Here is a 14758-nt window from a genome sequence, read left to right on the forward strand (position 1 = left end):
TAAATATTGTTGCGTGTGCCTGTGTGTGTATATATCTGTGTGAGACGGCTCTCGCTGAGAGAGCGCGCAATTCGCGCCAGAAAGGGACGACCAGTGTGTTGCGATGAGAGAGCGGGGCAGCGAGCTTTTGTTAGGGGGACACCAACAAAATGACCTTGTCGGGATTAATATTACCGTTACTTCCATATATCCCCCCATTATTAACTTCAAAATTTAAAATAAATTGTACACGTTAGACTTTGTTTTTTTAAATTAAATTAGGTAAGCCAAAAACCCAAGTATAATGAGTATAATGATGCATTCTGAAAAGAGCTGGACGAGTACTTACCAAAACGCGTATCCTTTTATTAAAGTAGTAATATTTTAAATATAAATTAATAAGCCGTTTTGATGTATATCAAACACACAATTAGATAGATAACTACCGATTAACTCCCATTTGAATTTATTTAGCATCCAAAAATCACTCAGCACATGAAAAAATTTGCTTTCGGATTCCATATCAATGACTACCAAGCCGCACACGTAAGCTACTTTTGCTTCTCCTCCTGTTTTTCGGTAGCGGGATCTGTGTTCTCATCGCGGGCCACTGAAGTTGGGGTTTCGGGATCGCTGGCCTTCTTCTCGCTGGCGGAGGGTTTGCCACCCATGGTGGCACCGGGGGGCAGACTCTTCTCCAGAGCACGCACAAAATCCTCTAGATTGCCAGAGAAGGCGGCGGCCACTGCTTCGTTGGACAACTCGAATTGCTTGATCACAGGTCCCAGCTGGGCCGATTGCAGGGCACTGGAGAACTGGGCCAGAGCCTGCTGGAACTGCGGGGAGGTGATATTGTCCTTGATCTGCTGCTTGCGATCATCGTCCACATCCTCCGACTCGGGCAGGTGCACGATCAGCGTCTTGACATGCTCCGGATCGGCAATTATCTGATTGATGGCATCGGCGCCGGGTAGGGCCGTCGATAGGTCAATATTCAGGGATCGTCCTGCGCCATGTTCGGGGGAGAGATTGGATAAGTAGGCTTGGAATGGATTGGCATAGGCTCCGGTCGATTTTGACGCCGTTGTGGTCGATGTGGTTGAGTTCTTACCGGGGGCATCCGCATCAACGGAGGAGCCGGCACCTTCGCCGACCTGCGAGTTCACATTGCTGCTGCTGCGGCTGCTGCCCGATTTCGATGGAGCGCTCGGAGTGCGCGGCACACTGACGTTTTCGGGCGTCTGCAAGGCCGATGCCCCACCGCCACCCGATGAGGAGGTGTTGCGCGACGAGGGCGTCCGGGAGCTGCGGAGAATATAGAAAGGAAAATATTGAAAAAGGGGGTGAACTCAAGTTCTGGCTTCATTCCTTCGATTACATGCTTATAAACAATAAAAACGATACCCTGTAAGTTAAGAAGCTATCTACTTGACTAGTTCTTGGACACTATGGCTGCAAGGGTTTAAATGCTCACTTCATTTGGCCCAGCAGCGAGCTGAGACCACCCATCTGGCCAACGCCGCCGAAGAGCTGCATCAGCTGCTGCTGCGACATGTTGTTGAGCATGTACTGGAGGTCGCCGTCGTTGCTGCCGCCGCCGCCGCGCTGGTGGGCGGATGGAGGGTTGTTCAGCAGCTCGTTGATGCGGCGGCACTGCTCGTCGTCCTTGTCCGTCTTGGGCTCCTGCATCCAGAAGAACATGCGGCGTGTCGATGACTTGAACTTAAGCACATAGACACGGCCCGTCTTGCACTGATCGACGCGCTTGTACTCGAAGTCATCGGGGAAGACGATGAGATCGTCCTCCACCTTGCCGGAGGTGCGATCCTTCCAGCAGAAGTGCATCAGGCCATCGTCACTCTGGGTCATGTAGACCAGGCCCTTGCGCGGATCCGGATGCACCATCTTGCCCACCATGTTCATGCGACCTGCGCGGAACTCCACCAGGTTGCTGCTGTTGCTGGAACTACCCAGTCCACTTTGTCTTCCAAACATGATGCGGGTGCTTCTTGAGAGCTGGCGAAGATTGGATGAAGAACGTATTGTAATTACGACTTTCTTTGGCGCATAACTCGAAAGTGTTTTATGGTGCCGTGATCGGTTTGGGGTTATTAGTAGTCGCTGCACTACTTACGGGATATATAATGCGTTTACTTTGTTGAGTTTATCAAAAATTCAGTGAATCGTCAATTCCCAATGACGAGCAAAATTTGTCTTCTTCTTACCTCAGCAGTGTTACCATCAACGGGTGAATTCTAACATTTAGTATTTCAAAACACTGTTGAACAAAATTCAGTTTAGACATTTGTTGTATAATTTAAATTGAGTTCGTTGAGTGACTTAGAAATCTTTCGATTGCAAAAGTAACAAGAGAGGTATAGTTTTTAGTTATTTAACACTCATTATTAAATAAACATAAACTAAAAAGCTCTTGCATATATTTAGGCTGACCAATTATTTCGATTTAGCGACTGAATTTGGCCGTTTTACACACAAGAACTGCATCACTGCCCACGCTGTTATCGATAAGCCGTCTGCTCAGGCAACTTCTGGTATTTCCAGAAGATTCGGACTGGTCACTCTGTCGGAGATTTCTTGTTTAAACAATTTCTGCTGGTTTTCATTAAACAACGAAAGGTCTTTGGGACTGGATCATCAAGAGCGACTTGTTAAATACAATCGGTTGACTTGCACATTAGTGTTGTTTCAGCCAATTAAAAAGAGTGCAACAACAGTGATAAATCAGTGAATTTACTGCATTCCTTGCGACGCAATTCCGAGTGGTAAGCAATATATGTAGTCTTTTTAGTTATTTTCGAGTTGAGAACGCAAATATACCTGCCCTGCATTAATGCCGATTAATTGCTTCGTATTGACTTGTTGAATCTAATTGCGTCATGTCTGTGTGGCGACTTATTTACACTTTAATTGCACTCCACAATAATCAACAGTCGGCATCTTCGTCTATGCCCGTTTTTATTGCCCCTTTTGCTTTGCGCTTTAGATTCTGTTGCGCTTCTTTGTTTAGATTTTGTCCAATTCCCCTTTGTGCTGACCCATTTTTCTAGTCTTTGTGGTTTTTAACTCACCTGATAGCCAGATGAATCACCTTGGCGTTTTTGAAACCCGTTTTCGCCCTCGAACTAGGCACAAATCGCAGAGGGCACAATTGGTAAATAACAACTTTTATCAAATGCCTCTCACGTTTCTCAAAATGGGCGCAAAAACAGCAAGACAATGATAGAAAAACAATAAGTGAAGCAAATCGCGCAAAAATGGCAGACTTTGAAAGCAATACGAAGCTGCGAGGCAAAGTGGAATGGCCGATAAGATAACGCATCGCCATCGAAAAAATAAAAAAAAACAAATATTAAACTATATTGTTTATCACAAAGCAAATGTCAATATATTTACAAACGCCCCGCAAATCAGTCAAGTTTTATAGAAATAATTTTTATGTCTCTATAAAGAGAATATTTTACGCTAAAATCGAGAGAAGCTTCTTTAAAGGATCAAATTTCTCAAATTTGAACCGTTATTTATTCTTTCATTTTCACTCTTTTCTATGCTTACAATGATATATTTAAAAACTAGTTTTTCAAAACCATGTCTGTTACGAATTTAATAAAGAATTAAAATAATATATTTACAAAGCTTCTATTGCTAGATCTCAGATTGCTTATAGTTTTATACATTAAGTTAGCCTCAAATAAATAAATAATATTAATAACCTTTTTTTTATTATAAATTTGCAATAAATTGCAATTTGGTGCAATAAATTCCATATTTTACCCAATAAATATTAAATATTTTGCAGTGATTTTGATCGTTAGAAATTTATTAAAATATTGCTTAGGCTCATGACAAAGTTGCTAAGATAAAACTAATACTTTAATAGCACAAATTATGCTAATTAACCACAATTTAATAGTATGAATCATGAACAAGTGCAAGAAACTGACTTTATTCACAACTTTCCTTTATCGCTCGAGCAGCTTAGAATATGTATTTTACTTTAATTCGAAGTTAGTGAGCCAGCCCTGATATTTTGCAATCTGGTTTAGTGGCTTCACGTGACCGACACTCCGATTGTTAGTTTGCTTACTAATTGTGTGATTTCTTGCAGATTCCAGAACAAATCACAATGCGCACAGCTGTTTTGCTGCCACTTTTGGCCCTGCTGGCGGTGGCTCAGGCCGTTTCCTTCGCCGACGTGGTCATGGAGGAATGGCATACGTTCAAGGTGAGTTTCAACCGGATCATCTAGGGATCATATTTAATTCGCCAGGCCGAAGAGGCAGATAACAAGTGTTCTCCGGTAACAAGGGCTTGATGTGTAATGATGATTAATCCATTAATTTTTTTTTTGGGCCTTTGTCTTCTGTCCGACTTTGTTTGCATAGTTGGACGCGCGGCATTCTTCCGTTTGTGACGATTCCGCACTTCTGACTTCTGAGTCAGCAGCCATTGCGAGTGTGAATGCACTGCTGCGCGGCTGCCTCAAAGAGACGGAAGGAGGATTCAGATAAGTCCAAAAGTCTAGGCTGTCGTCCAGTCACATGCCGGCTCACATGACCGCAAGCGGCAAGCTGGGCTGCTTTGCTTAGCCCATCCGTAAACATCGGCTGGATGGGCAGATAATCCAAGTCGTTGTGTCGCCCACTTTCGCTACGCTCGCGGTTCATTTCCCGCCGATAAGCCGTGCAAGACTCAAACTGGTCCACTGCCGGCCGACTGATAAGGCGCGGGTCGCATATTTGCCATCACACTTTTCGCAAGCCATGTTTCCTAATGCGACTTCGATTTTTGCCCCCTTCTATTGCATATATATGTGTGTCCATGGTTCCATTGATGATTGGGCCAATCATCCTTTGTCTCGCAGCCTTCACTTGCAACTTCGTCTGCTTATCAATGGTGGATTGTCTATTGATTAATTGAATGCGCCCCTAGTGTCGTCTAATTCTTATCGCCAACAGTCAGGGGTCGTGATTTTTTCCATTATTTTACTGAATAGTTCCGTGCCAAGCGTCATTAGCCCCAAATGGGGGCGTACAAATAATAATTAGCTGTTTGTGCAGAGATCTCATGTGATAAGGGGGATATATGTACATCTCTATATATGCATATTGGTTTAATAACTTTGGATATTTTGCCTTTGATGGTTTTATATTCACTTTTCGAATTCAAATTCAAATGCACCCGCATATGCAATATATGCATATAACTTTATTTCCCTTCCTTTTTTTATCTGCTGTTAAATATCATATTCAATTGAGTGACTCATTTGTTAGAGTAAGCACAGAGTGGTGTATTAAATTATTGTTTATAAATAACAAAGTCTGATCAACTGAAAGAATAGGAATCATATTTATGGAAAGAGTTACTCATCCTTAATTAAAAATAAAAAGAAAATCAACTAAACATTTGCAATTTCCCCACTCATATATTATTTACCTAACTAAATTTTCTTTGATCATCTAATTTAGTTTAGATTTAGTTTTCTTTTTTTTTTCAAAATAAACTCACAATTACTTTACATTTGCCATTTTACATTTCGAGACCGTTAGGTGTCATGTAGAATACTGCAAACGCTCGGTCACACTGCTGCAAACAGTGCTACCCATGCTTGCTTGGGGAATGAAAGGCGCGCAATTTAAATGTGATAACGATGCCAACCATTAGCTCTCACTGCTTATAGTTAGTTAATAAAAACGACATTATCTGTAATGTGTGTGCAGTCCAAAGTGCCACAGTTGTCGGTTGCAAATGCACAGCTGCAAAAGTCAGCGTTGAGCAACTGTGGCACTGATAAGCTCTAAAATTCCAGATTAATGCGTTTTAATTTAAGCAGCTATTCGCATAGTTCGGCAAATATTCAACAACAATATTTAAGAACAAGTCGTGCGGGGGGCCGCGAGCATTTTGGAAATGACGCGCTACAAATCGGCGTTGCTTATCAAATTGCCATTTTTCGCTGGCATTTCCGAGAGCCGAAAGAGATTTCTAGCATTAATTCCCCGAGTGACAAGTGCACAAACAAATCGGCTGCCGTAAATAAACAAGCTGGGAAAAATTTCGCTGACTTGCAAAAGCAGCATGCGGCTCTTTTCTTACATTTTTTATTAAAGATACATAAGTTTCTGTTTTTTTTTTCGTTTTTTTTTAAATCTGTTACTTCTGCTAACCGGTTGGAGCAAACATATTTGAATAGCTCGCCTGAAATCCTTATAAATCAAAATGAAACCGGTTCGCCTTTTTGAGCAAACCCACAATGCGCGCGCTGCAAAACAGAAGGAAATATACGAAAAAGCATAAGAAACAAGAAATATATAGAGTACGCCCGCCTGCCATCCTCCAAATTGGTTGGCCTACGTAGATTGGGCTCTCATTTCGATTTCGGCGATACGAAGAAAGAGTGTAGAGTGTGTTGTGTGCGTGTGTGAACTCGGCTCTTTTTCGCCCCGCCGTCATGCGATTGAGTTTGCGTTTGCGAGCGGACCACCACCATCACCACCACCACCACCAAAAGCGAAGCAGCCAGCTCTGTCGTATTTTTGTTATTCCCGAACCGACGCTCCACGCCAACGGAACGCTCGAGCAGCCAGCGGCAGGCAGTAGCAGCAGCAGTGCAGAGCGCAATATATAGAACATTTGAGAGAAAAGAAATAAAAGGAGCCAAGTCAGACGGGGCCCCCAGCGGTGGTAGTAGAAGTACGGAAAAGCACGCGCGTCATCGTAAAAAACGTGCTACGAAATCGCAGGGAGACGGGCGGTAATAGCAAATAAATTACATAAAAACCACGGAGGAGCAATCACAGCATAAGAATGACCGATACCAGTGCAAATAATTTGGATGTATCGGTGGATGTGGTCTGGCCGACGATAATTGTCCTGGCCATGCTGGTCATAAATGGCTTCGTTTTCGCCTACATTATGCGCAAGCGGCGGGAATACAAATGCCAGGAGGAGGAGCTGCAGCAACAACAACAACCTGTTCCACATTCCTCCTATGCGGCCACTTCGACAACGGAACGGCATGCGGATGCGGATCAGGAGGACGATAGCTGTGCCATCGAGATGGAGCGACTGTAGGGATGGAGATCGCACTAGCTAAGCTCTCTGATACTCAACTACTATCGTCCAAGCTTCTCAACTGCAACGAAGTTTCCTAAGCCACATATGTAGTATATCTAGATTGATAGATACAAAACGTATACGTCGAGTGCCTGGATATCACATCGGATCGCACGTGCATTTAATTACGGTGTTTTTAAGTTGTTAACTCTATCTGCATATATCGCAAATTCAAATTTTCTACAAAAGTATACAATAAATGTGTGAATTTTATCATGCGGCAACGAGAACCAACGACGTTTGCAAGGAAAATCAATAGGTCAGTGTGCCGGGAGGCGCCTCTTTTCTGCCGTTACCACCTCCTCCCTCGAAATCACAACGGGCGGGGTTTCATTTTGCTGCAAGACTCGAATTCGATTCAATTATGTCAATTATAGGAGTCAACCACGGACCAGTGGACCCCATCCGGTCCATTTGGGGCGACAATTGCTGATGCTGGTCCGCTTTGATGTCCAAAAGTAATTACACATGCATGTTTCTCACATGACAGCGCCACTCGACTGTTCAGTTCAATGTGCCAAGTACCCTGGAATATTGCAAAATCTACTAAGACTTGTGGTGAGCCACTTAAAAAGCGATTAGGTTTGGGTTTATACCCATATTTCACTGAGAAAACATGCCACTTTGAGTGCGTTGAAGAGTCGCAAAAAAATAACCAGTTTAGCAATAAACACTTTTGGAAAATGCATTTCAGTTTAGCATGTTTGCTATTTGGATATTCGTGAGCAGTAATAATGAGTTTTGTTGAATAATTCTATATACTTAACTTAACTTTCATAAACTTTTCGATTCTATGCAAAGCCGCTAATTTGGTATTCAGACAAGAGGAAGTCAATTTTTATTCACAAATTTCACTTTGAATCGAAAACTACCCCCATATAGTGGCATTTGCCGAATCTAATGGATAGCAACCTAGTCGACTTCTTGCCCTGGCCTTTCAATTCCCTTTATAGCTATCATTTGTTTAGCGTTCGTGCTATTTTCGTGCTGTGGCTGTGTCAATATGCGGGTCGGACTAACAAACAACCCCGAGCTGGGAGAGGAGGTCTCTTATCCACGGGACCACTGCAGGCAGATGGAGCGCATTTCCTCGTGCTGGCCTCGCTTCTCCTATTCCTACCTGCAGTTTGGCTCGTTTGTTTACTACCTGGAACATTAACACCCGTTTCAAGTTCCTGTCGTTGGGCAATCGTTAAACACAATTTTATGACCATGTTTTATAGATTTATAGAGCTTGCTACTGTGGCCGTTCCTCTAGAGCGTTTCGCTCGTGCCAGGTTGACGGCGCTGTGATAAGGTGTAATCTGCAGATTAAGAACTTTTGCCTCAGCGATCGTAAATCCATTTTACGTAAAACATTTTATTTGATTTTTAATAGAGTTCCCAAAAATGCGTCTAAAAAGTTAACTTTTCATTTGGTTGGCTTTATCTTATCTTGAAACAAGTACACGAAAGTCAATCGATAGTAGCACTTACCTTTGATAAGAGTGCATTATCTAACTAATACTAATACTTTTCATTATGCAGCTGGAGCACCGCAAGAACTATCAGGATGAAACCGAGGAGCGTTTCCGCCTCAAGATCTTCAATGAGAACAAGCACAAGATTGCCAAGCACAACCAGCGATTCGCCGAGGGCAAGGTGAGCTTCAAACTGGCGGTCAATAAGTACGCCGATTTGCTGCACCACGAATTCCGTCAGCTGATGAACGGCTTCAACTACACTCTGCACAAGCAACTGCGGTAAGTTGGGATCGTTAAGGATTATAATGTGCACATATTCAACTTTGCATTCGCTTTCAGTGCCGCCGATGAAAGCTTCAAGGGAGTCACCTTCATCTCGCCGGCTCATGTGACGCTGCCCAAATCTGTGGACTGGCGCACCAAGGGAGCTGTGACCGCCGTCAAGGATCAGGGACACTGCGGCAGCTGCTGGGCCTTCTCCAGCACAGGCGCCCTCGAGGGTCAGCATTTCCGCAAGTCCGGTGTCCTCGTCTCGCTGTCCGAGCAGAATCTGGTCGATTGCTCCACCAAGTACGGCAACAATGGATGCAACGGCGGTCTCATGGACAATGCCTTCCGCTATATTAAGGATAATGGAGGCATCGATACCGAGAAGTCCTATCCCTACGAGGCCATCGATGACTCGTGCCACTTTAACAAGGGCACAGTCGGAGCCACCGATCGTGGATTCACCGATATTCCCCAGGGTGATGAGAAGAAGATGGCCGAGGCTGTGGCCACCGTTGGTCCCGTTTCCGTCGCCATCGATGCCTCCCACGAGTCGTTCCAGTTCTACTCGGAGGGCGTCTACAACGAGCCGCAGTGTGATGCCCAGAATCTGGATCACGGTGTGCTGGTCGTTGGCTTCGGCACCGACGAGTCCGGCGAGGATTACTGGCTGGTGAAGAACTCGTGGGGCACCACCTGGGGCGACAAGGGCTTCATCAAGATGCTGCGCAACAAGGAGAACCAGTGCGGCATCGCTAGCGCCTCCAGCTATCCCCTGGTCTAGAGCAGAACTGATGTAGTTTAGCCCCAGCATTCATATGATATGATTTAGAAAAGAAACAGAAAAGATACCAACGCAAGCATCTCAAAAATGAACTTTAATAATTTAGCCCAACCTCATATTTAATGAACTAATTTTGTAATGGGTCCATTGTATTCGCGTTTCTCTGCCATCATGTATGATATAGGTGAACAACAAATCTGTTGATGTTTGTAGAAAAATAAATAAAAATTATATAATTTTAAAAATTGAAGTTTTTGAATTGGGAGAGAAGTTATTTTGGCAAATCAAAGTTTTGCAGTCAACTAAGTTTGGTTTCTTTTCACTCAAGACATCCCTTAAAAATATATTTTATGTATTTTGCTTTGAATTTGTAATATTTGATTACTTATTCACAATTTTTAGTTTTGATTTAAAAAATACATTTCAATTCATACAATTTCATACAATTTCTGTTCAACACTTTCGCTTTCCGGCAGATGGCGCCAGGTGGTTATCCAACAGCTCTGTTAGTGTGCGCCTAACAGCACAGTCCGTGCTGCTGAAGCCTTGCGACTGCTGTAGAAAATTATCGATATGTTAACATAACATCTGATAACATAACATAACTTCCAAGTTATAACAAAAAATGCAATAAATAGTTGCATCGAATCAATAAAGTCCCTCCAATATGCTTCTGACGCTTCGAGTGCAGGGAGCACGGCACTGGTTGAAGTCCACCCGCTGCCTGGCCAGCAGTGCGGCGCCCGCGAAGTCGCCGTCATCGCCACCGCAGCTGGAGGTCAGTGGAAGCACGTACGCCACCGACGGATGGACGAACGTAACGCCCAAGATACTCTCCTACGTGGGGGCCAACAAGCACCTGCAGACGGACCACCCGCTTTCCATCATCCGCCAGAGGATCGTAAACTACTTTTATGGAGCGTATCGCAACCAAAGGGGCAATCCACTATTCTCCGTCTATGATCAAATGAATCCGGTGGTTACTGTGCAGCAGAACTTTGACAATCTGCTAATTCCCGCCGATCATGTGAGTCGACAGAAATCCGATTGCTATTACATCAATCAGCAGCATCTGCTGCGCGCCCACACCACCGCCCATCAGGTGGAATTGATCTCGGGCGGGCTGGACAACTTTCTGGTCGTGGGCGAGGTGTATCGACGGGACGAAATCGATAGCACCCACTATCCGGTATTCCACCAGGCGGACGCTGTGCGGCTGGTCACCAAAGACAAGCTTTTCGAGCGCAATCCTGGCCTGGAACTCTTTGAAGAGACGTGGTCGGGTACGCTGGCCGACCCCAAGCTGATTCTGCCCTCATCCAAGTTCATGGACCAAACCAAACAGCCCTGCCACACGCTCGAGGCCGTCAAGTTGATGGAGCACGAGATGAAGCACGTGCTGGTTGGCCTGACCAAGGATCTGTTTGGGCCGCGCATCAAGTACAGATGGGTGGACACCTATTTTCCCTTCACCCAGCCCTCCTGGGAGCTGGAGATCTATTTCAAGGACAACTGGCTGGAGGTCTTAGGCTGCGGCATCATGCGCCACGAAATCCTGCAGAGATCGGGCGTTCATCAATCGATTGGCTACGCCTTTGGCGTCGGCCTGGAGCGACTGGCCATGGTGCTGTTCGATATACCTGACATCCGGCTCTTCTGGTCGAACGACAGTGGCTTTCTGTCGCAGTTTAGCGAAAAGGATCTGCACAATCTGCCCAAGTACAAGCCCATCTCCCACTATCCGCAGTGCACGAATGACTTGTCGTTCTGGCTGCCCCAGGACATTGAGGTGGATGCCGGCTTCTCGCCGAACGACTTTTACGATCTAGTCCGCTCTGTAGCTGGTGATATGGTGGAGCAGGTTGGTCTTAGCTATCCCAAACGTATCATATGTTACGAGTATTTCTCATATACTTTACTTTTCTTACAGATCAGTCTGGTGGACAAGTTTAAGCACCCGAAAACGGGGAAATCGAGCGTGTGCTTCCGCATTGTTTATCGCCATATGGAGCGCACCTTAACCCAGGCGGAGGTCAACGAAATCCACAAGCAGATCGCTAGTGCGAGCGTGGATAGTTTCAATGTGCAAATACGTTAGTCATAGTCTAGTTCCGTTTCAATTCAAAACCAAAAAAGAAAAACACCAGTAAAGATAGCCAACAAAGTCAGGTATTTCATATGGTCTTGAATGATTTAATATTCTGTTCCACCCACTCGTTGGCGCTCTTCAAAAGCTTCGGATTCTCCACGAACTCCTGTTGCGGCTGATACGCTGTCTTGGCTCCGCTGCGCACGAATCCTGCCTCTCCTTTGTTGAGAACGCCAACGGAAGCCATTTCGTGCATGTTTACGGACTTGTTCTCACGGAAGCTTCTGATGCTCAGATGATCGAGTAGCCTATCCATATCCTCGGGTTTCGGTGGACACTCTAAGAAGCTGGCTATGCTGTTGATTGCACCTGGCAGATCAGCCAACATGTCTTCGTAGCGCAGAAAGAGTACATTGGACAAATGGGCATGCTCCCGCGCCTCCTTAACGTGACTGTAATAGGGCAGCCAGGGATCTGAAAGATAGTTGGTTAAGGATGGCAACTCCATCGAAGGATCACTTACTTAATCCGTTTTGGAAATAATGCCAGTAACGCTCAAAATCTCCGACGTATCCTTGGGTGCGGAAGAGTCTGTTCAAATGGTAGTAGGAAACTGCAACATCCTTGGGATCACGAACCACATAGATCACCTTGCACTTCTTTTCGAGAACACTAGGCGGCATTAGAGAAAAGGGGAAATGCGTTTTGATAAACCGTCGCTGCGAGCGTGGTATTTCGCTCAAAGCCTCGTAACCCGGTCGAGCTATCTTCTCAATGAACTCCAGAGCTTCAGCCGAGTCTCGGTTTTCCTCCTGCAGCTCTTCCTTAATTTTGGGATGCACAAAGAGCGGAAATCTAAGGGCGGTTGGAGTTCACTTAATTAAGATAGGATCGCGCGACAAGCACTCACTCAAAGAATGGAAAGCGTTCGGTTAGTGGTCGCTCCTGGGCATGCTCAAAATCCAGCCCATTGGCCACCAGCCAAATGAGCTCCTGCGTCCAAGTGGTGCCCGATCTGGGCACCGTGGCTATCCACACGTCATCCGGCCGTGCCTCAAAGTTGTAGTACCGCTCGGCCTCGTCCTTGTACTTGTGCGGAAAGAAGTAACCCTCCGATCCGACCTGAACGAAGCCAGTTCGCTCACCTGTTTTTTTTTTTTTATTTTTTATATACTAGGTGCATCACAAGCCATTTGCGCGCTATAAACATACCATGGAAGTGATCCAATAGCTCAGCATTGGTGGACTCCTCCACATCGCGAATTTCGTGTGGAAACTTGAGAGGCGTATTTTCCATTGCTCGCGCGATCAGTTGCCAGCGTTGACTGAAGAACCGCCCGTCATGAAAGCGTCTTGACCCCGCTTTCGGCCCAGAGAGAAAGTGTCAGCTGCTGGTGCTGGTGCTGGTGCTGGCCTGGCTAGTATGGCACTCCATTGCCGCTTGGCTAAGCTCAATTTAAATACGACTTCAGTTAATGTCTGTGTACTTGCTGACGCTGAATTTTCCCCAAAAGGTGTGGTTCCAAGCCATTAGTTAGCTCAGACGGCTTTTATTGGATCATAAACAGTGGCGATATAATGTTGTTGGAGTAAAATAAGCCTCAAAGTTATAACCTAAATAACCAGTTCTTAAACGTATATATATATATATTCTTGATTTGTATCGGCAGTTAGTCTCAGTTTTGAAGTCCAAAATTCTTTTTTTTTATAGAACATACCACTCATATATCATAAAACCCAAGCACCCATTAAAAGTCATAAATGACCATTGAATTGAAAAGGACTACTACTTTACGTGCACGACACAGACAATTTGATATAGAATTTCCTATAGTTTTTAGATTATTCGTTTAGCTCGACGTTGTCGAAGAGCCTGAGCAGCTCCTCTTCCTTGCGCTTGATGCGATCCTGGATGGTGGACACGGACTCTGATTTGGGCATAGAGTTTTGGACCCGGCTGAAGAAATCGTCCATGGACTTGAAAACGTTCTGATACTGATTATCATAGCGAGCGTACTGGTGCGTTGGTGGCTTCTTGGGCGCCCTCTTGGTCACGGCATTCCGGAACGAGAACTCCTTCAGTTCGTCCAGATGCAGTTCCTCCTGCTGCTCGTGAGCAGCAAACCTGCGCGATGATTGTCGCTCTCTTTCCTCCTTAAGCTCGAGCCGTTCCCGATCTATTTGATCGACCAGCTGCGCGGAGGGGCATACCATCTTCACCTCGCCAAGGATTAGCTTATGATCGAGGATCTCAGACTCATTCGTCTGGACGCCGGTCTCCAGTAGCTGCTGAGACTTGGACGCCTTCGATTCTGACTCCTCCTCGACATCCGGCAAAATATTGGAATCCTCTGGCACTGGCTGCCTATTCTTGCGGAAATTCGAGTTCAAACCCACGCCCGCCGGTTTGCTGGGCCAGAGACGATCCCGTGCCGCCTGTTTGGCCGCTTGCGACATCACACGCTGTTTCGTTGGCTTCCTGACTTCCGTTTCGGTGTCCTTGGCCAAGGGCACCACTAATCTGGACTTCTCATGTCCTCTCGCTCTCTCGAACTTCTGCTTGGCCGTCTGCCTGTTGCTGCTGGCCCTCAGCGAAGAGGCTACCGTGGGCTGGACCAGCCGAGAAGGTGGATTATGCTTGCCAAGGCGACGACCGGTCTGCTTCCAAGCCGCATCGGTTCCCCCATCGCCCGCTCCGCCGTGAACAGTTCGCCGTGTTCCCGCCGTCTGCGTCGATAGAGGTGCCGCTAACTTGGAACGCACTGTGGCCCCGGAGATGGTGTTGGGTCCTCCACCTCGGGGTGTTGAGCCCGCACTTTGCCCACTGCTCCTACCGGCTGAATGCATTACGTCAATGGGTTATTGGTATCCTGCGTTACTGCGGCAGTTGTATATACTTAAAATTTTTAGTTAGCTTTAATACTTTTATTTTTACAAGTTCAATTGTTTGAAATCGGTAACGAAAAACGAATGTACTAAGCCATAGAGCTTAAGGCCCGACACTGAAGTCGTTATAAAGGCCTACTTGGTATGGAATCATAC

General features: G+C 45.5%; 6 protein-coding genes across 16 annotated transcripts; 3 read left to right on the forward strand and 3 right to left on the reverse strand.

The window, feature by feature from the left end:
- Window positions 1–430: 430 nt before the first annotated feature.
- Rpn13 (Regulatory particle non-ATPase 13) lies at window positions 431–2290 on the reverse strand. 6 transcript variants are annotated; one of them, NM_137073.3, is made up of 4 exons: window positions 2205–2290; window positions 1454–1995; window positions 1091–1284; window positions 431–985 (listed from the first exon to the last, which is right to left on the reverse strand). In NM_137073.3, exons 2-4 carry the CDS (start codon window positions 1972–1974, stop codon window positions 531–533), a joined length of 1170 nt encoding a protein of 389 aa, NP_610917.1. In that variant the 5' UTR covers window positions 1975–1995; window positions 2205–2290; the 3' UTR covers window positions 431–530. The 6 variants fall into 6 exon arrangements, with proteins under 6 accessions (NP_610917.1, NP_725346.1, NP_001137662.1 ...); NM_166025.2 differs by having other exon boundaries at window positions 2114–2212; NM_001144190.2 differs by having other exon boundaries at window positions 431–1284.
- A 270-nt stretch (window positions 2291–2560) lies between these two features.
- CtsL1 (Cathepsin L1) lies at window positions 2561–9867 on the forward strand. Of its 4 annotated transcripts, none has more exons than NM_166026.3 (4): window positions 2561–2762; window positions 4106–4222; window positions 8641–8855; window positions 8916–9867. In NM_166026.3, the coding sequence occupies exons 2-4, from the start codon at window positions 4124–4126 to the stop codon at window positions 9625–9627; spliced, it is 1026 nt and encodes a 341-aa protein (NP_725347.1). In that variant the 5' UTR covers window positions 2561–2762; window positions 4106–4123; the 3' UTR covers window positions 9628–9867. The 4 variants fall into 4 exon arrangements, with proteins under 4 accessions (NP_725347.1, NP_523735.2, NP_725348.2 ...); NM_079011.3 differs by lacking the exon at window positions 2561–2762 and adding an exon at window positions 3067–3151; NM_166027.3 differs by lacking the exons at window positions 2561–2762; window positions 4106–4222 and adding exons at window positions 7059–7372; window positions 7491–7671.
- Window positions 6539–7341, forward strand: CG42806 (uncharacterized protein). The gene has a single exon (NM_001201993.2). The coding sequence runs from the start codon at window positions 6805–6807 to the stop codon at window positions 7069–7071; it is 267 nt and encodes an 88-aa protein (NP_001188922.1). The 5' UTR covers window positions 6539–6804; the 3' UTR covers window positions 7072–7341.
- A 326-nt stretch (window positions 9868–10193) lies between the features above and the next one.
- On the forward strand, window positions 10194–11788 carry PheRS-m (Phenylalanyl-tRNA synthetase, mitochondrial). The gene is made up of 2 exons (NM_057935.5): window positions 10194–11488; window positions 11558–11788. Exons 1-2 carry the CDS (start codon window positions 10295–10297, stop codon window positions 11723–11725), a joined length of 1362 nt encoding a protein of 453 aa, NP_477283.1. The 5' UTR covers window positions 10194–10294; the 3' UTR covers window positions 11726–11788.
- A 7-nt stretch (window positions 11789–11795) lies between these two features.
- Window positions 11796–13149, reverse strand: St4 (Sulfotransferase 4). Of its 2 annotated transcripts, none has more exons than NM_001299469.1 (4): window positions 12929–13149; window positions 12627–12861; window positions 12240–12571; window positions 11796–12190 (listed from the first exon to the last, which is right to left on the reverse strand). In NM_001299469.1, the coding sequence occupies exons 1-4, from the start codon at window positions 13011–13013 to the stop codon at window positions 11802–11804; spliced, it is 1041 nt and encodes a 346-aa protein (NP_001286398.1). In that variant the 5' UTR covers window positions 13014–13149; the 3' UTR covers window positions 11796–11801. The 2 variants fall into 2 exon arrangements, with proteins under 2 accessions (NP_001286398.1, NP_610918.1); NM_137074.3 differs by having other exon boundaries at window positions 12929–13047.
- Window positions 13150–13210: 61 nt separating this feature from the next.
- CG18568 (uncharacterized protein) lies at window positions 13211–14720 on the reverse strand. 2 transcript variants are annotated; one of them, NM_001299470.1, is made up of 1 exon: window positions 13211–14720. In NM_001299470.1, exon 1 carries the CDS (start codon window positions 14561–14563, stop codon window positions 13559–13561), a length of 1005 nt encoding a protein of 334 aa, NP_001286399.1. In that variant the 5' UTR covers window positions 14564–14720; the 3' UTR covers window positions 13211–13558. The 2 variants fall into 2 exon arrangements, with proteins under 2 accessions (NP_001286399.1, NP_610919.1); NM_137075.4 differs by having other exon boundaries at window positions 13487–14720.
- Between the last annotated feature and the right edge of the window lie 38 nt (window positions 14721–14758).

The sequence above is a fragment of the Drosophila melanogaster genome, chromosome 2R (assembly GCF_000001215.4).
Source record: "Drosophila melanogaster chromosome 2R".
Taxonomy (NCBI): Eukaryota; Metazoa; Arthropoda; class Insecta; order Diptera; family Drosophilidae; genus Drosophila; species Drosophila melanogaster.

Bases quoted from the DNA above. Each gene is read 5' to 3' on its own strand.
- Rpn13 (NM_001144190.2), bottom strand. From the start codon at position 1,974: ATGTTTGGAAGACAAAGTGGACTGGGTAGTTCCAGCAACAGCAGCAAC. The intron at 1,285-1,453 runs GTGAGCATTTAA...TATTCTCCGCAG, and splicing joins TCGCTGCTGGGCCAAATGAA to CTCCCGGACGCCCTCGTCGC.
- CtsL1 (NM_079011.3), top strand. From the start codon at position 3,080: ATGAATCACCTTGGCGTTTTTGAAACCCGTTTTCGCCCTCGAACTAGG. The intron at 3,152-4,105 runs GTAAATAACAAC...GATTTCTTGCAG, and splicing joins AATCGCAGAGGGCACAATTG to ATTCCAGAACAAATCACAAT. The intron at 4,223-8,640 runs GTGAGTTTCAAC...TTCATTATGCAG, and splicing joins AGGAATGGCATACGTTCAAG to CTGGAGCACCGCAAGAACTA.
- CG42806 (NM_001201993.2), top strand. From the start codon at position 6,805: ATGACCGATACCAGTGCAAATAATTTGGATGTATCGGTGGATGTGGTC.
- PheRS-m (NM_057935.5), top strand. From the start codon at position 10,295: ATGCTTCTGACGCTTCGAGTGCAGGGAGCACGGCACTGGTTGAAGTCC. The intron at 11,489-11,557 runs GTTGGTCTTAGC...CTTTTCTTACAG, and splicing joins CTGGTGATATGGTGGAGCAG to ATCAGTCTGGTGGACAAGTT.
- St4 (NM_001299469.1), bottom strand. From the start codon at position 13,013: ATGGAAAATACGCCTCTCAAGTTTCCACACGAAATTCGCGATGTGGAG. The intron at 12,862-12,928 runs GTATGTTTATAG...AAAAAAAAACAG, and splicing joins GCTATTGGATCACTTCCATG to GTGAGCGAACTGGCTTCGTT. The intron at 12,191-12,239 runs GTAAGTGATCCT...ACTATCTTTCAG, and splicing joins TTATTTCCAAAACGGATTAA to ATCCCTGGCTGCCCTATTAC.
- CG18568 (NM_001299470.1), bottom strand. From the start codon at position 14,563: ATGCATTCAGCCGGTAGGAGCAGTGGGCAAAGTGCGGGCTCAACACCC.